This window comes from Procambarus clarkii, chromosome 1 (genome assembly GCF_040958095.1).
Source record: "Procambarus clarkii isolate CNS0578487 chromosome 1, FALCON_Pclarkii_2.0, whole genome shotgun sequence".
NCBI classification, from domain to species: domain Eukaryota; kingdom Metazoa; phylum Arthropoda; class Malacostraca; order Decapoda; family Cambaridae; genus Procambarus; species Procambarus clarkii.
In genome coordinates this window covers 27,837,325-27,858,995 of record NC_091150.1, presented here as the reverse complement: position 1 = coordinate 27,858,995, position 21,671 = coordinate 27,837,325, and the positions used below count along the sequence as shown (strand labels likewise).

At 53.8% G+C, this 21,671-nt stretch overlaps 3 protein-coding genes across 3 annotated transcripts; 2 read left to right on the top strand and 1 right to left on the bottom strand.

The window, feature by feature from the left end:
• The first annotated feature begins 647 nt into the window (after nt 1–647).
• On the top strand, nt 648–2,579 carry LOC138362726 (uncharacterized protein DKFZp434B061-like). The gene has a single exon (XM_069321288.1). The coding sequence runs from the start codon at nt 648–650 to the stop codon at nt 2,577–2,579; it is 1,932 nt and encodes a 643-aa protein (XP_069177389.1).
• A 1,277-nt stretch (nt 2,580–3,856) lies between these two features.
• LOC123754909 (collagen alpha-1(I) chain-like) lies at nt 3,857–5,470 on the bottom strand. Its single transcript, XM_045737284.2, has one exon. The coding sequence runs from the start codon at nt 5,468–5,470 to the stop codon at nt 3,857–3,859; it is 1,614 nt and encodes a 537-aa protein (XP_045593240.2).
• A 7,055-nt stretch (nt 5,471–12,525) lies between these two features.
• On the top strand, nt 12,526–17,715 carry LOC138362724 (processed variable antigen-like). The gene is made up of 4 exons (XM_069321281.1): nt 12,526–12,579; nt 15,889–16,166; nt 16,560–16,852; nt 17,576–17,715. The coding sequence occupies exons 1-4, from the start codon at nt 12,526–12,528 to the stop codon at nt 17,713–17,715; spliced, it is 765 nt and encodes a 254-aa protein (XP_069177382.1).
• The last annotated feature ends 3,956 nt before the right edge of the window (nt 17,716–21,671 follow it).

Genomic DNA, 21,671 nt, shown 5'->3' with positions numbered 1-21,671 from the left:
ATACGTTAAAATTCGAGAGGATGGGTTGTGAGGGGAAGCTGGACTCCCGGTCACCCACCCAGTGCTGACCGAACCTGGAGGTATTTAACCTGAGTATAAACAATCAAATCACGTCCAGAGAGAGACCTGGCCAACACATGATGGCCACCCCCGTGGGCCACACACGATGGCAACCCCGTGGGCCACACACGATGGCCACCCCGTGGGGCCACACACGATGGCCACAACGTGGGCCACAACACGATGGCCACCCCGTGGGCCACACACGATGGCCACACCCGTGGGTCACACACGATGGCCACCCCCGTGGGCCACACACGATGGCCACACCCGTGGGCCACACACGATGGCCACACCCGTGGGCCACACAATATAGGCCACCCCGTGGGCCACACACGATGGCCATCCCGTGGGCCACACACGATGGCCACCCCCCGTGGGCCACAACACGATGGCCACCACCGTGGGGGCCACACATGATGGCCACCCCGTGGGGCCACACCAGATGGCCACCCCGTGGGCCACAACATGTGTCCACTGCCCGTGGGGCCACACAATGATGGCCACCCTGTGGGCCACACAGATGGCCACACAGATGCCACCCCGTGAGGGCCACACAAGATGGCCACCCCGTGGGGCCACACAAGATGGCCACCCCCGTGGGCCACACAAGATGGCCACCCCCGTGGGGCCACACAAGATGGCCCCCCGTGGGGTCACACAAGATGGCCACCCCCGTGGGGCCACACAAGATGGCCACCCCGTGGGGGCCACACAAGATGGCCACCCCGTGGGGGCCACACAAGATGGCCACCCCGTGGGCCACACAAGATGCCACCCCGGGGGCCACACAAGATGGCCACCCCGTGGGGCCACACAAGATGGCCACCCCGTGGGGCCACACAAGATGGCCACGGGCCCGTGGGGCCACACAAGATGGCCACCCCGTGGGGCCACACAGATGGCACCACCCCGTGGGGCCACACAAGATGGCCACCCCGTGGGGCCCACAAGATGGCCACCCCGTGGGGCCACACAAGATGGCCACCCCGTGGGGCCACACAAGATGGCCACCCCGTGGGGCCACACAAGATGGCCACCCCGTGGGGCCACACAAGATGGCCACCCCGTGGGGCCACACAATGGCCACCCCGTGGGGCCACACAAGATGGCCACCCCGGGGGTGGCCACACAAGATGGCCACCCCGTGGGGCCACACAAGATGGCCACCCCGTGGGGCCACACAAGATGGCCACCCCGTGGGGCCACACAAGATGGCCACCCCGTGGGGCCACACAAGATGGCCACCCCGTGGGGCCACACAAGATGGCCGCCCCGTGGGGCCACACAAGATGGCCGCCCCGTGGGGCCACACAAGATGGCCACCCCGTGGGGCCACACAAGATGGCCACACCCGTGGGGCCACACAATATGGCCACCCCGTGGGGGCCACACAAGATGGCCCCCCGTGGGGGCCACACAAGATGGCCCCCCCGTGGGGCCACACAAGATGGCCACCCCGTGGGGCCACACAAGATGGCCACCCCGTGGGGGCCACAACAAGATGGCCACCCCCGTGGGGGCCACACAAGATGGCCACCCCGTGGGGGCCACACAAGATGGCCACCCCGTGGGGGCCACACAAGATGGCCACCCCTTGGGGCCACACAAGATGGCCACCCCGTGGGGGCCACACAAGATGGCCACCCCGTGGGGTCACACAAGATGGCCACCCCGGTGGGGTCCACACAAGATGGCCACCCCGTGGGGCCACACAAGATGGCCACCCCGTGGGGGCCACACAAGATGGCCACCCCGTGGGGTCACACAAGATGGCCACCCCGTGGGGCCACACAAGATGGCCACCCCGTGGGGCCACACAAGATGGCCACCCCGTGGGGGCCACACAAGATGGCCACCCCGTTGGGGTCACACAAGATGGCCACCCCGTGGGGCCACACAAGATGGCCACCCCGTGGGGGCCACACAAGATGGCCACCCCGTGGGGTCACACAAGATGGCCACCCCGTGGGGCCACACAAGATGGCCACCCCGTGGGGTCCACACAAGATGGCCACCCCGTGGGGTCAACACAAGATGGCCACCCCGTGGGGCCACACAAGATGGCCACCCCGTGGGGCCACACAAGATGGCCACCCCGTGGGAGCCACACAAGATGGCCACCCCGTGGGGCCACACAAGATGGCCACCCCGTGGGGCCACACAAGATGGCCACCCCGGGGGCCACACAAGATGGCCACCCCGTGGGGCCACACAAGATGGCCACCCCGTGGGGCCACACAAGATGGCCACCTCGTGGGGCCACACAAGATGGCCACCCCGTGGGAGCCACACAAGATGGCCACCCCGTGGGGCCACACAAGATGGCCACCCCGTGGGGCCACACAAGATGGCCACCCCGTGGGGCCACACAAGATGGCCACCCCGTGGGGCCACACAAGATGGCCACCCCGTGGGGCCACACAAGATGGCCACCTCGTGGGGCCACACAAGATGGCCACCCCGTGGCACACCTGGTCCAACAATGGAGTTACTGCAGAAACAAAATAACTATTTGAACTGGCCACAACAGCAAACCAAAAACAGGATACGTGCGCTTTCTCCCTCTCTCCCTCCCTCTCCCCTCTCTCCCTCCTCTCCCTCCCTCTCTCCCTCTCTCCCTCCCTCCCTCTCTCCCTCTCTCCCTCTCTCCCTCTCTCCCTCCCTCCCTCACCGTACATGTCACGCGACCCTTCACAGGCAGGAACCATTACATGACTCCCGTTAACAACAGTAGCAGAGCTGCCGTTGTACCGTTGCCAGTGTACAGTCGGCGGCCGCCATCACCATAAACACGCACAAACAGGCACATCTGCCAGCGCCTGCACGCACACACGCACACACACGCAACGTCTATATAAACGATCTCCCAGAAGGATCACAGATTTATATAATATAGCCATGTCTGCTGGTGTTACTAAGGCACTCTGTCAGAAGGTGGTGGAGGCCAGTAGTTTCAAAACTTTGCCATACGACAAAGAGCACTGGGAAGACGGGACACTACGAGCGTAGCTCTCATCCTGTAACTACGCTTAGGTAATTACACACAAACGATGTCTCCCGTATAATCCTCTGCACCAGGTGGTTGAGAGGCGACATCCCAGAGCTGTAGTTCAATCCCCGTACAACACAGACGAGTACATCACCCCCCCCCCCCCCCCCTCACCATTCACCACCTTCCCACCGCACAAAATTCCACATCTGAAAAATCCCAAAATAAAACTAGAAAAATTTCAGAGACATGTGACAGGCTCGTTCCGGAGCTGAAGGGGGTAAAGGGTCGTTCCAGGGCCGAGGGAGGGACCAAGGCTCGTTCCAGTGTTGAAGGGCTTGAGATATGTTCGTTTCCAGAGGTGAAGGGAGAGCCAAGCCTCGTTCCAGAGGTGAAGGGAGAGCCAGCCTCGTTCCAGAGGTGAAGGGAGAGCCAGCCTCGTTCCAGAGGTGAAGGGAGAGCCAGCCTCGTTCCAGAGGTGAAGGGAGAGCCAGCCTCGTTCCAGAGGTGAAGGGAGAGCCAGCCTCGTTCCAGAGGTGAAGGGAGAGCCAGCCTCGTTCCAGAGGTGAAGGGAGAGGCCAGCCTCGTTCCAGAGGTGAAGGGAGAGCCAGCCTACAGAGCTGAGGTGACTAAGCTCCAGCAAAAAGCTGAAGAAACTGAATCTGACAACTGAGAAGGAATGGCGAAACTCAGGAGTCACGACACTATACAAAGGGTAATTGAGACGCCTGACAGAGGGGACAGGTTCATAGTGCAAAAGGGTTGCACTAGAGGGCCCCTGGTGGATGGCTGTGAAAGATGTTCTTAGCCTGAGACATTAAAAATATGAAAGTCAGCCATAGTATTAATCAACGGCTGGACCCACGGAGCTTGGGAACTAACCATCAGCCATAATAATTCACGTTTAGGTGAACACATCAAGGCGAGTCCCTGCTCCCTGGGGCGTCCCTGGGGCCTGGAGCGTCCCTGGGGGCGTCCCTGGGGCCTGGAGCGTCCCTGGGGCCTGGGGCGTCCCTGGGGCCTGGGGCGTCCCTGGGGCCTGGGGCGTCCCTGGGGCATTCCTGGTGCCTGGGGCATCCCTGTGGAGCCTGGGGCGTCCCTGGGGCGTCCCGGGGGCCTAGGGCGTCCCTGGTGCCTGGGGCGTCCCTGGTGCCTGGGGCCTCCCTGCTGCATCCCTGGCGTCTGGGGCGTCCCTGGTGCCTGGGGCGTCCCTAGTGCCTGGGGCGTCCCTGGTCCCGGGGCGTCCCTGCTGCATCCCTGGGGTCTGGGGCGTCCCTGGTCCCGGGGCGTCCCTGCTGCATCCCTGGGGTCTGGGGCGTCCCTGGTCCCGGGGCGTCCCTGCTGCATCCTTGGGGTCTGGGCCGTCCCTGGTGCCTGGGGCGTCCCTGCTGCATCCTTGGGGTCTGGGCCGTCCCTGGTGCCTGGGGCGTCCCTGCTGCATCCCTGGGGTCTGAGGCGTCCCTGGTGCCTGGGGCGTCCCTGGTGCCTGGGGCGTCCCTGCTGCATCCCTGGTGCCTGGGGCGTCCCTGGTGCCTGGGGCGTCCCTGCTGCATCCTTGGGGTCTGGGCCGTCCCTGGTGCCTGGGGCGTCCCTGCTGCATCCTTGGGGTCTGGGCCGTCCCTGGTGCCTGGGGCGTCCCTGCTGCATCCCTGGGGTCTGGGGCGTCCCTGCTGCATCCTTGGGGTCTGGGGCGTCCCTGGGGTCTGGGGCGTCCCTGGTCCCGGGGCGTCCCTGCTGCATCCCTGGGGTCTGGGGCGTCCCTGGTCCCGGGGCGTCCCTGGTGCATCCTTGGGGGTCTGGGGCGTCCCTGGTGCCTGGGGCGTCCCTGCTGCATCCCTGGGGTCTGGGGCGTCCCTGCTGCATCCCTGGGGTCTGGGGCGTCCCTGGTCCCGGGGCGTCCCTGGTGCATCCTTGGGGTCTTGGGCGTCCCTGGTGCCTGGGGCGTCCCTGCTGCAGCCTTGGGGTCTGGGGCGTCCCTGCTGCATCCCTGGGGTCTGGGGCGTCCCCTGCTGCATCCCTGGGGTCTGAGGCGTCCCTGGTGCCTGGGGGCGTCCCTGCTGCATCCCTGGGGTCTGGGGCGTCCCTGCTGCAATCCCTGGGGTCTGGGGCGTCCCTGGTCCCGGGGCGTCCCTGGTGCATCCTTGGGGTCTTGGGCGTCCCTGGTGCCTGGGGCGTCCCTGCTGCAGCCTTGGGGTCTGGGGCGTCCTGCTGCATCCCTGGGGTCTGAGGCGTCCCTGGTGCCTGGGGCGTCCCTGCTGCATCCCTGGGGTCTGGGGCGTCCCTGCTGCATCCCTGGGGTCTGGGGCGTCCCTGGTCCCGGGGCGTCCCTGCTGCATCCCTGGGGTCTGGGGCGTCCCTGGTGCCTGGGGCGTCCCTGGGGTCTGGGGCGTCCCTGGTCCCGGGGCGTCCCTGCTGCATCCTTGGGGTCTGAGGCGTCCCTGGTGCCTGGGGTGTCCACTGGTGCCTCCGCCTGGCGGCACACTTCTATACACTGACAGCCGTTCTCGTACTCCAAACCTGAGTCACCTCACTCGTCTCCTCCTCCACCTTCCGTTCCCCTATTCTCCTCTTTCCAGCCTCCTTTACATCTTCTCCTCGACCTCCTATCCACTTCTCTCCTCCTCGACCTCCTATCCTCTTCCTTTCCTCCTCCTCCTCGACCTCTTATCCTCTTTCTTGTGCACATTCTCCCAGACTCCTCCTACCTAAGCTAACAGCTCTGGAGACTGCTTCCTTTATGTGTGGGTCTGCTTTGTGGCCGCTAGCCCCACCCAAGGTCCTGGACCCTTAACTTGGACCGGGCCAACTGGACCACTGTGGAGGGGGGCGGGGCGGGGCAACCCTCACTACAAGATACCAAAAGTGGAAAGAGAACCAAGAAGAAATGGAAGGATGGAAGGAGAGGAGATGGGAGAAAGAAGCCCAAGAAGATTGGAGAAAGCAGAAAATAGCATTTATGTGGCTCTTGGGAATACATGGAAATAATACAAATATGGAAATGTCAAACATTTTCGTATAGGAAAAACCAAAACTTCAATATAATCTGTTGTTCAACATCTTTCAGAAGATTGTTAAAAACGGAATCTGTAGAAAATACACGCAGACAATTTTTTTTTTTTAACAGACACTTACTTTGAGAAAGAGCTGGAGGCGTGAAGTGTGTCTTATCCCGCCACACACACACACACACACACTTCTCCCTCTCCTTGTGTATACACTTTTAAAAGCACTCCAGTCTTCCGCTGTGGTTGAGGGCCCAAACCCCCGCTACACAGTGTGTAGTGCATCTCTGACCTGGTCTCGGCCCCACCACCAGGGAACACCTGTATATGCTGCCTCAACCCGCCCTCCAGGTCCCGTGCTCCACGCTATGGTAACACTGTCATAATAACCCCCTACTGTCGCATCCTACTGCTGCATGGGTAACAGCTTCTCCCCCGTATCAACCCACCCTGGCTTTGCGTCCTGGAGAGGCCACTCCAGACCGACAACCAGAGCGCAACTCCATAGTCTCCTGAGACTGATGGGTGCCTACTACTACTGTCAGAAGCTCACAAATGTCTACATGTTTCTGTGCACAGGACTCCATAGATTAGGTGCGTTACTTGGGTTCTCACGTTTCTAGTTAACTTAGGAGGTTGGATTTTGTATGTAGTGGCAGGTGATGGGGCTGGCTGGTTAGTGTACAGCAGCTTTCCATCTGTGGTGGGCACAGCGGGGCACAGCGGGGGCACAGAGACACAGCGAGACACAGCGAGACACAGCGAGACACAGCGAGACACAGCGAGACACAGCGGGACACAGCGGGACACAGCGGGACACAGCGAGACACAGCGAGACACAGCGAGAGACACAGCGAGACACAGCGGGACACAGCGGGGGCACAGCGGGGGCACAGCGAGAGACACAGCGAGACACAGCGGGACACAGCGGGGGCACAGCGAGGGGCACAGCGAGAGACACAGCGGGACACAGCGGGACACAGCAAGATGTCCCTCCACTGACCGCCAACTGGAGGTGGTAAATGTATCAAGAGCCACTGTGTGTACACCTCTCCAGGGACCTTACTCTGGGCGTCTTGTCAAGGCGCTCTCTGGAAAGCCTCCTGGACCACCTTAAGACATCCCCCACACATCCCCACACATCTCCAGACATCAGCATCAATGCCATAGACCGCGTCGAGCACATCACCTTACCCCACCTGGGCCGTCCAGACGTAGTCCTCCTGATCGTCTCAGCGGAGGCCGGCCAGCACTGCCTTTCAGAGGGACAACTCCTTCCTCTTCCGAGTGGAAGAGGAAGACAGCGTGGCGTTGAATGAAATCTCACTTAGTGCATCTATTAGAAGATATTGATGCAGTATAATGGGATCGAAGCTGCGACGCTAGATTGGACGAGACACAAGCGCCACAGACGAACACATTATGGTTCAGTCGCTTGTGCCTGTGTTGTAAAGTTCACGAATGAGGGTTTGATCCCATCGTACTGCATCAATATTGTGTCCCCCCCACCACACACACCCGTCGCCGTCCTCCCCAACACTGTTCTCACAGGTGGAGCACCAGAAACAGCTGAGGAGTAGTGGCAGCAGTAGAGCAGCAGCAGCTGCTGTAAACGCAGCAGTTAAATCAATAGCAACATCAAAACCGGCTGCAAAAACAGCAGGTTTAATAATAGTCGCAGAGGCTGCAGAGCGAGAGCAGAAGCAGCAGCAGCAGAAGCAGCAGAAGCAGCAGGAGCAGCAGTGCCAGCAGCAGCAGGAGTAAGGATAAGGGGTCTGCAAGAGGTGAACGAGGGCACTTAAAGAGTTCGCCATTGTTTTCAGGGAAGTTTGCACTTAAGTGACTGTTGGCGTGCTTGTGTGTGTTTCCCGAGTGTTTGTGGGTGTGTTTGGTTGTTTGTTAGTGTGTTAATGTCTCTACTCGTAACCAAGAGTGTGTGTGTGTGTGTGTGTGTGTGTGTGTACTCACCTAATTGTGCTTGCGGGGGTTGAGCTTTGGCTCTTTGGTCCCACCTCTCAACTGTCAATCAACTGGTGTACAGGTTCCTGAGCCTACTGGGCTCTATCATATCTACATTTGAAACTGTGTATGGAGTCAGCCTCCACCACAACACTACTTAATGCATTCCATTTATTAACTACTTTGACACTGAAAAAATTCTTTCTAATGTCTCTGTGACTCATCTGGGTACTAAGTTTCCACCTGTGTCCCCTTGTTCGTGTCCCACCCGTGCTGAAGAGTTTGTCTTTGTCCACCCTGTCAATTCCCCTGAGAATTTTGTAGGTGGTTATCATGTCTCCCCTAACTCTTCTGTTTTCCAGGGATGTGAGGTTCAGCTCCTTCAGCCTTTCCTCGTAGCTCATTCCTCTCAGTTCCGGGACGAGTCTGGTGGCATACCGCTGAATCTTCTCTAGCTTTGTCTTGTGTTTAACTAGGTATGGACTCCAGGCTGGAGCTGCGTACTCCAGGATTGGTCTTACATAAGTGGTATACAGGGTTCTGAAAGATTCCTTACACACGTTTCTAAAGGCAGTTCTTATGTTGGCCAGTCTAGCATATGCCGCCGCTGATATTCTTTTGATGCGGGCCTCTGGGGACAGGTTCGGTGTGATATCAACCCCCAGATCTCTCTCTCTATTTGACTCTTGCAGGATTTCACCTCCCAGATGATACCTTGTGTTCAGCCTCCTGCTCCCTTCGCCTAATTTCATCACCTTACACTTTCCTGAGTTGAACTTTAGTAGCCATTTTCTAGACCATTCCTCCAGTTTATCCAGGTCATCCTGTAGTCTCTGTATCTTCATCCGTCTTGATTCTTCTCATAATTTTTGCATCATCAGCAAACATTAAGAGGAATGAGTCTATGCTCTCCGGAAGATCGTTTACATATATTAGAAACAGGATGGGTCCAAGTACTGGGCCCTGTGGGACTCCGCTGGTGACATCTCGCCACTCTGATGTCTCCCCCCTCACCGTTACTCGCTGTTTCCTGTTGCTTAAGTACTCCTTTATCCACTAGAGCACCTTCCCTTTTACTCCTGCCTGTTGCTCCAACTTTTTTGACAGCCTTTTATGGGATACTGTGTCAAAGGCTTTCTGGCAGTCCAGGAAAATGCAGTCAGCCCACCCTTCTCTTTCCTGCCTAATTTTTGTTGCCTGGTCATAGAATTCTATTAAACCTGTGAGGCACGATTTACCACGTGTGTGTGTGTGTGTACTCACCTAGTTGTTGTACTCACCTAGTTGTGCTTGCGGGGGTTGAGCTCTGGCTCTTTGGTCCCGCCTCTCAACTGTCAATCAACAGATGTACAGGTTCCTGAGCCTATTGGGCTCTATCATATCTACACTTGAAACTGTGTATGGAGTCAGCCTCCACCACATCACTTCCTAATGCATTCCATTTGTCAACCACTCTGACACTAAAAAAGTTCTTTCTAATATCTCTGTGGCTCATTTGGGCACTCAGTTTCCACCTGAGTGTGTGTGTGTGTGTGTGTGTGTGTGTGTGTGTGTGTGTGTGTGTGTGTGTGTGTGTGTGTGTGTGTTTGTGTACGTCTACGCATCTTTATGATGGGAGTTTTGTGAACGGTCTTAACCTAACCTTCCCTTCCCTTCCCTTCCCCTTTCTTTCCCCATTCCTTCCCTCTCCCACACCACGAGCCCCTTCCCACACCTACACTGTACGCTAATTAATTCGCTTTAAACGACTCGATCGCAAACCACAAAACATATCACGACCTTCATTAGATAACGTATCCCCCCCCCCCCAAACAATCGTACTAGCGATCACTATATATATTACTTTTCCAACACGGAAGGCTAAATCGCCATTATTAATTTGACTTATTAATAATGCTGTGAACGAGCGAGAGGAAAATATGCTGTAATGCTCTCAAAATGTTGGCTGGTAATGCTAGGTTTATTATAAATGTAGATTCTGGTTATCGTTATTGGTTATCATTATGATAAGTGGTGGTTCAGTTCATCAAACATGGCACAGTTGTGACATTATGGCAGGTCAATAATTGGTGGCAACTTGGTGGGGCGTGGGGGGGGGGGGGGGGTAGGCCTGTCTGTCTGTTTTTTTATGTTTGTTTTGAAAATATTTTGCTGAGTGCGGGGAGTGTCATCAATCGTCGTGGGGGTCTGAATGTGACCCTGGCATACTGTTCTCTTTTGAATTCTGTCGACCCCGACTATCCTATGTTCATCCCGTACCCCAGACCAGTCCCTTTGCCAATTTGGATGATGCTGGCCTCAATCGTCTGACCGTCAACTTTGGACAGGCATAAAACCAGACATTTTCTCTTATAGTACAGATATGAGCTGCCATGTGGAAGCCCTGTCAATAATTATAGCAACAAGAGCCCATATACACCCAATGGCCAGGAGATATTCTCGCAATTGAATATATTATTATTTCTGTGCATGATTACATCTAGGTTAAGTATCGAATAGGTCTCTAATAGGTCTATGTCTCTAATAGGTCATGGTCAGGTCTACATTAGGTCAGGTCTAGGTTAGGTCAGGTCAGATCAGGTCAGGTCTATGCTAGTTCTGTAACGGGGGGTGGGGGGAATAGCTCTATCTTGTCCATTATTCTACCCCCCAGTTAACTAACGAGGCCGGGGGAAACAGCTCTCTCTAGTCCGTTATCCCGTCCCCAGTCAGCTAACTATTCTAGAGCACCCCCAGAGTTCCTAAGGCAACCTCTCTCGTTCAACACCTTGTAACCTAGGTATTCGACTACCTAGGTGCGGCGACTGCAAGGCGCCGTAACTTGATCAGCTACCCGAAACCCTAGAGAGAACTCTAGAATACATTTCACTGCCACAAACGTATAAGAGAAAACGAAAGGAAAGAAATGAATAGTGAAGTAATTAGTGAGGGTTTGGGGTGAGAGGTAGGGAGGTGGGAGGAGCGAGGAGGGTCATTAGTTGAAAGTGAGAGTTTAGAGAGGGGTGGAGGGAGAGGTGTAGATAGGTAGAAGTAGAAGAGTAGATAGTAGAAGTAGAAATGCTGCCACCATCCATTCTAGACCATTACATACAAGACAAGGAATGGAACTTGTCTGTATCACAATATTCTCAAATGTTATCAAGAGGTCATTATTAGTATGTCCCATCTTTATCATGTACTCATTAATATCATGAATCCAGTAACCACCGAGGCTTTCTCACCTCAACTCAAAAACTCTAGGGAACCAAGTTAAAGACAATTTAAATAATAAATTCAATTATATTTCACATGATAAGTATCATAATTTAAGCAATTCAATTAAAATGTTAAAGATTAATATTCAAAGTGAGCCATCATCCAAGAATTCGAGAACCCTACAACTGACTGCCCCTGATCATCACACAACATATGTAAACACGACCAAGTCACCTTAATGTTCAACTCACCAAGTGTCTGCCTATAGCTGGATAGAGGGGGGGGGGTCAGCTGCAGCTGTCAGGCAGCGTCACCCCCGTCCGACCGACAGCCTGTCTCGGCTGTTGTCCTCCTGCTCTGCTGCCTGGTCTTCTGTCTTATGCTCTCGAATCGATAGCTCTCTGAGTATATATTGGGAAACCTAGTAGCTAACTCCACCCACAAGTAGATAGCCTCCGGCTCTCTACCAAGCCACTCCTTAAACGTCGGCATGTTTGAAGGCCAATTATCAGATTAGCAGAGGCAAGGTGAAATTCGCATGATCTGACCTCAGGTCACTTGAGGTCATTAACGCTTAGAGGTGCGAGTCTCAGGCCGACCAAACTGGCGCCTTCTCAAATCCTTGTCTGTGATTCATGTACTATATATATTTTAAATAAACTAAACCAAACACTTTTACAGTGTTATAGTTCGGGTCAGGTCAAGTCAGGTCTAGGTCGGGTCTAGGTTAGGTCAGGTCAGGTCAGGTCTAGGTTAGGTCAGGTCAGGTCAGGTCTAGGTCAGGTCAGGTCTAGGTCAAGGTTAGGTCAGGTCTAAGTTAGGTCTGGTCTAGGTCAGGTCAGGTCTAGGTCAGGCCAGGTCTAGGTCAGGCCAGGTCTAGGTCAGGTCAGGTCTAGGTCAGGTCTAGGTCAGGTCAGGTCTAGGTCAGGTCTAGGTCAGGTCTAGGTCAGGTCTGGTCTGGTCTGGTCTGGTCAGGTCTGGTCTAGGTCGGGTCTAGGTCGGGTCTAGGTCAGGTCAGGTCAGGTCTATGTAAGGTCAGGTCTAGGTTCCTTTATGCTGTCTCGCTGTCCTTGCCTAGGAGAGCGAGATAGCATAAAGGAGTGACTCCGTTGATCTTCAAAAAGGAAGATTTTATTAAAATTTCCCGAAAGCCAGCACTGCGCCAGAGGCAAGACTGTCGAGTGCAGGATCTAGTTGCAACACGTGGAAGAACCTGCTGGTAGACGACTTTACAGCACAGCAAGGTCCCGGCCGTGCGGGTACAGCACAGCAAGGTGCCGGCTGTGAGGGTACAGCACAGCGGAAGATCACAGCACGATGGCTACCCCGCAGCCCGTCTTCAAGCTCTCTAGCACTGCCGAGCCGTGGAGGGTATATGCACAGAGGGAAGAACGTACAGGGTCGGGAATGTGGTTCCTGCCACTCTAGTCACATCGAATCTAGCGAGGCACTGCAAATTGATGGAGTGCAGTGTTTGCAGTGATTACATGCGATTCCAACGACGTCAACTGCAGTGACATTTCGTGTAGGATCTTACGGAGTAGGACCACTAAATTCTTCAGCGTTAAGAGAAGTGTAGAGAGTACCCAGGGATCACACCCCACGAACACCCTACAGTTTTCAGGGGGTGAATGTACTGGAGTGAGAGAGTACCTTGTGTCTGTAAGGGCCGCAAGTTATCTACGGTAGCGCCCTTATCCCTGACTGCCTATAGCAGCTGCAGCGTTTCGGACCACTAATACATGACCGGCAGATGCGAGGTATAAAGAGGCCAGACCCTAGAGGACCGCAGCAAGGACACAGCAAGAGTGTGAGAGCAAGCAGTCTGTGGCCAACAAAGGTGCGACGTCTGCACAGGAACCGCTAATGGCACGTTAGGACAATAAGGGCACCTCGGACGATAATGTTGGCGCCTTCCATTTAGATCGAAAAATAACCGACGTCCTTCCCCCATTCCCCGCACGCGTGCACGCACGCATACACACACACTGGACGACACTGGAAGACAGAAAAGCAAGGGGAGAGATGATCACAACCTACAAAATATTCAGGGGAATCGACCGGGTAAATAAGGATAACTATTCAATACGGGTGGTACGCGAACAAGGGGACACAGGTGGAAACTGAGTACCCACATGAGCCACAGGGACGTTAGTAAGAACTTTTTCAGTGTCAGTAGTTAACAGGTGGAATGCATTAGGCACTGATGTGGTGGAGCTGACTCCATACACAGTTTCAAATGTAGATATGATAGAGCCCAGTAGGCTCAGGAACCTGTACACCAGTTGATTGACGGTTGAGAGGCGGGACCAAAGAGCCAAAGCTCAACCCCGGCAAGTACAAATAGACGAGTACACACACTTTCCCCGATGAGTTAGTAAAGTTGTAAGCAACGAGGAATTATTTTGGGCACTACAATTTTTATCACCGTCATCATTATATTCATGAATTCGTCATATTAGTATATTAAGTGAGACGTGGCCGGCCCCATTAATTGTTTCAAGTATTTGCTAAAGTTTGCCTGGGTGTGTGAGGTTCCCGGAGCTGACAGAGTAACGCTAATTCTGGTTCCATTCAGTTCCAGGCTGACTAATGACCCAACTACGCAAGAGGAACTTCAAATTTTCACTTGGATGAGGCATTTAAATTATATTCCACCTATGGCATTTATTTTATTAAACGTATTTTAATGAAGTGTATTTTATTAAACGTATTTTAATGAAGTGTATTTTATTAAACGTATTTTAATGAAGTGTATTTTATTAAACGTATTTTAATGAAGTGTATTTTATTAAACGTATTTTAATGAAGTTCAAGTTACACTCACTCTCCTGGAGCTGAAGTTACACTCACTCTACACCTTATTACAGTGTAGAGTGTACACACTTCAGCCAACTCAAATTCCGGGTATACGTCTGATGTAGAGTGTTCCTTCCAGTGGACGTGTCACTCTGGAGTGTTGGTGAGACCCAGAGTGTTGTGAGACCCACAGTGTTGGTGAGACCCACAGTGTTGGTGAGACCCACAGTGTTGGAGAGACCCACAGTGTTGGTGAGACCCACAGTGTTGGTGAGACCCACAGTGTTGGTGAGACCCACAGTGTTGGAGAGACCCACAGTGTTGGAGAGACCCACAGTGTTGGTGAGACCCACAGTGTTGGTGAGACCCACAGTGTTGGTGAGACCCACAGTGTTGGTGAGACCCACAGTGTTGGTGAGACCCACAGTGTTGGTGAGACCCACAGTGTTGGTGAGACCCACAGTGTTGGTGAGACCCCACAGTGTTGGTGAGACCCGGAGTGTTGGTGAGACCCGGAGTGTTGGTGAGACCCACAGTGTTGGTGAGACCCAGAGTGTTGGTGAGACCCAGAGTGTTGGTGAGACCCACAGTGTTGGTGAGACCCACAGTGTTGGTGAGACCCACAGTGTTGGTGAGACCCACAGTGTTGGTGAGACCCGGAGTGTTGGTGAGACCCACAGTGTTGGTGAGACCCGGAGTGTTGGTGAGACCCACAGTGTTGGTGAGACCCACAGTGTTGGTGAGAAATACAGTGTTGGTGAGACCCCACAGTGTTGGTGAGACCCCACAGTGTTGGTGAGACCCCACAGTGTTGGTGAGACCCCACAGTGTTGGTGAGACCCCACAGTGTTGGTGAGACCCCACAGTGTTGGTGAGACCCCACAGTGTTGGTGAGACCCCACAGTGTTGGTGAGACCCCACAGTGTTGGTGAGACCCCACAGTGTTGGTGAGACCCCACAGTGTTGGTGAGACCCCACAGTGTTGGTGAGACCCCACAGTGTTGGTGAGACCCCACAGTGTTGGTGAGACCCCACAGTGTTGGTGAGACCCCACAGTGTTGGTGAGACCCCACAGTGTTGGTGAGACCCCACAGTGTTGGTGAGACCCCACAGTGTTGGTGAGACCCCACAGTGTTGGTGAGACCCCACAGTGTTGGTGAGACCCCACAGTGTTGGTGAGACCCCACAGTGTTGGTGAGACCCCACAGTGTTGGTGAGACCCCACAGTGTTGGTGAGACCCCACAGTGTTGGTGAGACCCCACAGTGTTGGTGAGACCCCACAGTGTTGGTGAGACCCCACAGTGTTGGTAAGATCCACAGTGTTGGTGAGACCCCACAGTGTTGGTGAGACCCACAGTGTTGGTGAGACCCACAGTGTTGGTGAAGACCCACAGTGTTGGTGAGACCCACAGTGTTGGTGAGACCCCACAGTGTTGGCGAGACCCCACAGTGTTGGTGAGACCCACAGTGTTGGTGAGACCCACAGTGTTGGTGAGACCCTGAGTGTTGGTGAGACCCACAGTGTTGGTGAGACCCTGAGTGTTGGTGAGACCCAGAGTGTAGGTGAGACCCAGAGTGTTGGTGAGACCCACAGTGTTGGTGAGACCCACAGTGTTGGTGAGACCCTGAGTGTTGGTGAGACCCACAGTGTTGGTGAGACCCACAGTGTTGGTGAGACCCACAGTGTTGGTGAGACCCAGAGTGTTGGTGAGACCCTGAGTGTTGGTGAGACCCAGAGTGTTGGTGAGACCCAGAGTGTTGGTGAGACCCACAGTGTTGGTGAGATCCACAGTGTTGGTGAGACCCACAGTGTTGGTGAGACCCACAGTGTTGGTGAGACCCACAGTGTTGGTGAGACTCACAGTGTTTGTGAGACCCAGAGTGTTGGTGAGACCCGGAGTGTTGGTGAGACCCTGAGTGTTGGTGAGACCCTGAGTGTTGGCGAGACCCACAGTGTTGGTGAGACCCTGAGTGTTGGCGAGACCCACAGTGTTGGTGAGACCCTGAGTGTTGGTGAGACCCAGAGTGTTGGTGAGACCCAGAGTGTTGGTGAGACCCAGAGTGTTGGTGAGACCCAGAGTGTTGGTGAGACCCAGAGTGTTGGTGAGACCCAGAGTGTTGGTGAGACCCGGAGTGTTGGTGAGACCCCGGAGTGTTGGTGAGACACCGGAGTGTTGGTGAGACCCACAGTGTTGGTGAGACCCAGAGTGTTGGTGAGACCCGGAGTGTTGGTGAGACCCACAGTGTTGGTGAGACCCTGAGAGTTGGTGAGACCCTGAGTGTTGGTGAGACCCACAGTGTTGGTGAGACCCACAGTGTTGGTGAGACCCACAGTGTTGGTGAGACCCACAGTGTTGGTGAGACCCACAGTGTTGGTGAGACCCGGAGTGTTGGTGAGACCCGGAGTGTTGGTGAGACCCGGAGTGTTGGTGAGACCCGGAGTGTTGGTGAGACCCCGGAGTGTTGGCGAGACCCAGAGTGTTGTGAGACCCGGAGTGTTGGTGAGACCCACAGTGTTGGTGAGAACCCTGAGTGTTGGTGAGACCCACAGTGTTGGTGAGACCCGGAGTGTTGGTGAGACCCGGAGTGTTGGTGAGACCCCGGAGTGTTGGCGAGACCCAGAGTGTTGTGAGACCCGGAGTGTTGGTGAGACCCACAGTGTTGGTGAGACCCTGAGTGTTGGTGAGACCCAGAGTGTTGGTGAGACCCAGAGTGTTGGTGAGACCCAGAGTGTTGGCGAGACCCAGAGTGTTGGCGAGACCCAGAGTGTTGGCGAGACCCAGAGTGTTGGTGAGACCCAGAGTGTTGGTGAGACCCTGAGTGTTGGTGAGACCCACAGTGTTGGTGAGACCCACAGTGTTGGTGAGACCCACAGTGTTGGTGAGACCCACAGTGTTGGTGAGACCCACAGTGTTGGTGAGACCCACAGTGTTGGTGAGACCCAGAGTGTTGGTGAGACCCAGAGTGTTGGTGAGACCCACAGTGTTGGTGAGACCCTGAGTGTTGGTGAGACCCTGAGTGTTGGTGAGACCCTGAGTGTTGGAGAGACCCACAGTGTTGGTGAGACCCACAGTGTTGGTGAGACCCGGAGTGTTGGTGAGACCCACAGTGTTGGTGAGACCCACAGTGTTGGTGAGACCCACAGTGTTGGTGAGACCCACAGTGTTGGTGAGACCCACAGTGTTGGTGAGACCCACAGTGTTGGTGAGACCCACAGTGTTGGTGAGACCCACAGTGTTGGTGAGACCCACAGTGTTGGTGAGACCCACAGTGTTGGTGAGACCCACAGTGTTGGTGAGACCCGGAGTGTTGGTGAGACCCGGAGTGTTGGTGAGACCCACAGTGTTGGTGAGACCCACAGTGTTGGTGAGACCCAGAGTGTTGGTGAGACCCACAGTGTTGGTGAGACCCAGAGTCATTAGGAGTGTCACTTCTCTTGCATGATTTGGTCTTCATTGTGTTAGTGAGGCCTACACTATATGGGACTTGTGCTAGTGAGGAATCTCTTTGTATTGGACTTGCGCTATAATGGTTTTCCTTACACTATATGGGACTTGTGCTAACAAGGCTTCTCTTGCATAATATGGGACTTCAATAGTGGTAGTGAGGTTGGTCTTGCATTGGACTTGGATTATCTTGCAAAGTGGACGCTGGAATTGGATTTTGTGCAAGGTGAAGATTGGAATGGGATCGTCTACACAAGGTGAAGGGCCAGGGGAAGGCATGACTGACTGACCCATAATGCATCTAGCCATAAACAATGGGGGTCATAATCAAGGCGACGTAACTATCAAAACAGAGGTCCGAAACCAAGGGAGTCAAATGAGAGACATAGTAGATTGAAGATGGTTAAAGGTAAACAATTGTTTGGAACATAGATATATATGAATGAGAAAATACCGCCAATAACACCACAAAAGCAATTTTTTTGGAGAATATTTTCTAAATTTCTACATGAATGATGAACTCCAAGTCGAAGTGGGAGATTAGGAAGTAGGGAAGAATGGGGAACAGAAAGGGAGGAGGGGGGGAAGACGGAAAACAGAAAGGGGGGGGGAAGACGGAAAACAGAAAGGGGGGGGGAAGACGGTGAACAGAATGGGAGGGGGGAGACGGAAAACAAGAATAGAGCGGATGGGGGAGGGGGTGTGTGGGTGGTGGGGGGGGGGAGGTATACGAGGTGCAGATATGCAACTCGGAACCCATGCATCTTCATTATTCCGGGTCATATTCCAGTACTCGGCATTAGGGTCAGGTTCCGGCGGTGTGTTTATATAAAGACGGTATAGGGGGAGAGGGGGGAAGGGGGGAGGGGGAGAGGGGAGTGGGGGAGGGGGGGGATAGACGGGAGGAGAAAGACTGGAGAGGGGGAGGGGGGGGATAGACGGGAGGAGAAAGACTGGAGAGGGAAAGGACGGCAGGTGGATAGAGGGTTGTAGGGACGAGAAAAAGGGTAAGAGAAAGGGGAAGGATAGAGGAGGGGGGGGGAAGGGACGAGGGACGGTGCTATAGAGGGAGAGGCGGGGACACCGAGGACACACTATGTATCCCCTCCCCTCCCCCCCTCCATATACTGTAGTCCAGGCCAGGTGTATAAATAAAAAGGCAGGTGTACCTAGATGTGTTAATAGTGAACCAGAGAGGGATGACCTGGAGAGGTATTGTGTGTCATGACCATAGTGTGCAGGGAACACACTGGTGCGTGCCTGTGCTCGCACCCGCACGCTTTTGTGCGCGGTCGAGATTAAGCTCCTAATCCCTGCCCTTTCAGCTCTCGGCTAATGAAATTACTCGCTTTTCTCATTCAAAAATTCTCTGATAGCGTGTAGAGAATTTTTTCCGGAAAAATATTCAAATGTATCCCGTTCCATCAACTTAAAAAAATCTTAGAAATAAAATATTGTAGCCGACGTTATCCAAGGTGCATTTGCATCTCCAACTTTTATCCATGTTCCTCTGTTTCTCATTCTCAACATTGCTCCTTTGTTTACTTTGAGGTTATCCTTTTTTTTCCTGCTCCTTTGGCTCAAGGTGAAGTGCAGTTCTGTGGCGTCTGTTAATGTGCCCCAATTATCGTAATATTGTTGACTATAGGACTTGTTGCCTATCTCGGTGCTTTTCCTTTATACGCACGCACGCTCTCTCTCTATATATATAATATATATATTATATATAGAGAGAGCAAAGGGATGAGGTTAAGATGAACCCCCCCCCACTAATGGGCCAATAGGCTCATTACAGCTATCCAATCTCCTATGTTTCCCATGATGGCTTCGTCAGCATATGGTTGGTCGTGTTATCTTAGCCAGCGGAATGAAATATGGTGTTAGTTAGGTGTTGATACATGGCTTAGTTTGGCATATAATAATACCTAGCCTATGTCCAGTCTTTCGGACTTGCTGTATTTGTATTTGTTGACTGTATTTGTATAAATACAGCAAATACGGGCTGTATTTATTGATTATTTTTGTACCGTTCGTCAGGATCTCTCTAGTCATGATATTGTAAGCAGCAACAGCTTGTCCTGCTGCTGCTGCTGCTGCTCCTGCTGCTGCTCCTGCTGCTGCTGCTGCTGCTGCTGCTGCTGCTGCTGCTGCTGCTGCTCCTGCTGCTGCTGCTGCTGCTGCTGCTCCTGCTGCTGCTGCTGCTGCTCCTGCTGCTGCTGCTGCTGCTGCTGCTTATTAAGCTGCACATCAGCTCACATTTACTAAATAATTCATATCTGTAAATTTTGGGTACTTTTTACTATTTTAATTTAAATAATTAATATTTATTGTATCTTTAAACTCTTCGTAATTCCTTTTTTAATAATAATCAGGTTTCTAAACCGTTAATCATGTTTCCGTTGCTAATATAAGTGTTTTTACCGCAATACTCAAATATGACGCATTTTCTTATGGTCAGCAATATTTACATTGCAGGATAATATTGTGTGTGTTTGTCAAGGAATAAATAATGACCAGACGGAGGTTGAGTCCAGGGCGCTGGGTGAGATGGAAGGGGGGAGGGAGGGGGTGGGAGGGACGGATGTAGGGAGGAAGGGGGTGGGATGGAGGGATGTCGAGAGGGAGGGGGTGGGATGTAGGGAGGGAGGGGGTGGGATGTAGGGAAGGAGGGCTATGTAGGGAGGTATGTAGGGTGGGAGAGAGGTATGAAGGGTGGGAGGGAGGTATGTAGGGAGGGAGGGAAGGGGTGAGATGGAGGGATGTAGGGAGGGAGCGGGTGGGATGGAAGGAAAGAGCCAGAGAGAAAGGAGGAAGATAAAAAACCAGTCCATCCTCCTGTTCAGACAGTACTTACAGTAACGTCGAGGAACCACCGTACATATACTTACGTAACGGCCAATTAGACAGTAGAATTTGGTGCTATTGAACTTGGACAAACCGGAAATGGTTCTGCATTTAGCCTGCTAATAACAAACGTAACGTAACCGCTCCTGGGCCTAATATACATAGCTATCCGAGGCCTTATATAGTACATATCCGCGCTATACTAGACCTAAGCCTCCTATACTATTCAAGTTTGAACTTTATTTTCCCGGAGTCTATAAAATGAATATTACCAAATTCTTCCATCTCATTGTCCATAACGTCAGTGTATGAACGATGATCCACAGTTACAAAAAGTAGTGCCGAAACAGCACGATGGTTTGGTGAAAGAGAGAGAGGAGGAGAGGTAGGAAGACGGGGAAGGAAGGGAGGGAGACGGGGAAGGAAGGGAGGGAGAGGGCAGGATACGGGGTAAGGGAGAGAAGGAGAAAGGGGTGAGGGATGGAGAGAGAATGAAATAGAGAGAGGAAAAGAGAAAGGATGGGAAGGGATGAAGAGGGAAAGGAAGTTAGAAAGTGAGAGGGTAGTCATGGGGTATTCTACACATTTAACCTGAACACTACATATACATTGTATTTCACTACATATACATTGTATTCTCTCTTGTATTTCTCTCAATCCAAGAGAGAAAATGGCAGTTGCCACGAGGCAAATTGCACTGCCCTGCAACAGTACCTCCCCGACCTGGGGGTAGGGTACAGCAAGCTACATTTGCGGCCGAGACAACACAAGCAATAATCATCCATAAATGGAATGCAATTGCACACTCGGGCCAGGAATGCAGATGAGCGATTAAAGGCTCTACAGGAATTCACTGACGAATTGGCTATCTTGGGGAAGATATCCGGATCTTCAATGGTCAGGAAGAGCCACGTGTTGAGCCTGCACTTCCACTCTTGTTCCAAGACACTTGGAGCCCCCAAGGGGCCTCTCACATCTCGACAGCAGCGGTTGCAAAACCTTTATATGAAGCACACGTTCTCTCCGGGAGGTACGAGGCCAGGGTACGAGGTCAGGGGGGCACGAGGTCTGGGGGACACGAGGTCAGGGGGGTACGAGGTCAGGGGGGTACGAGGTCAGGGGGGTACGAGGTCTGGGGGGTACGAGGTCAGGGGGGCACGAGGTCAGGGGGGTACGAGGTCAGGGGGGCACGAGGTCAGGGGGGTACGAGGTCTGGGGAGCACGAGGTCAGGGGGGTACGAGGTCTGGGGGGTACGAGGTCTGGGGGGTACGAGGTCAGGGGGGCACGAGGTCAGGGGGTACGAGGTCTGGGGGGTACGAGGTCAGGGGGGCACGAGGTCAGGGGGGTACGAGGTCAGGGGGGCACGAGGTCA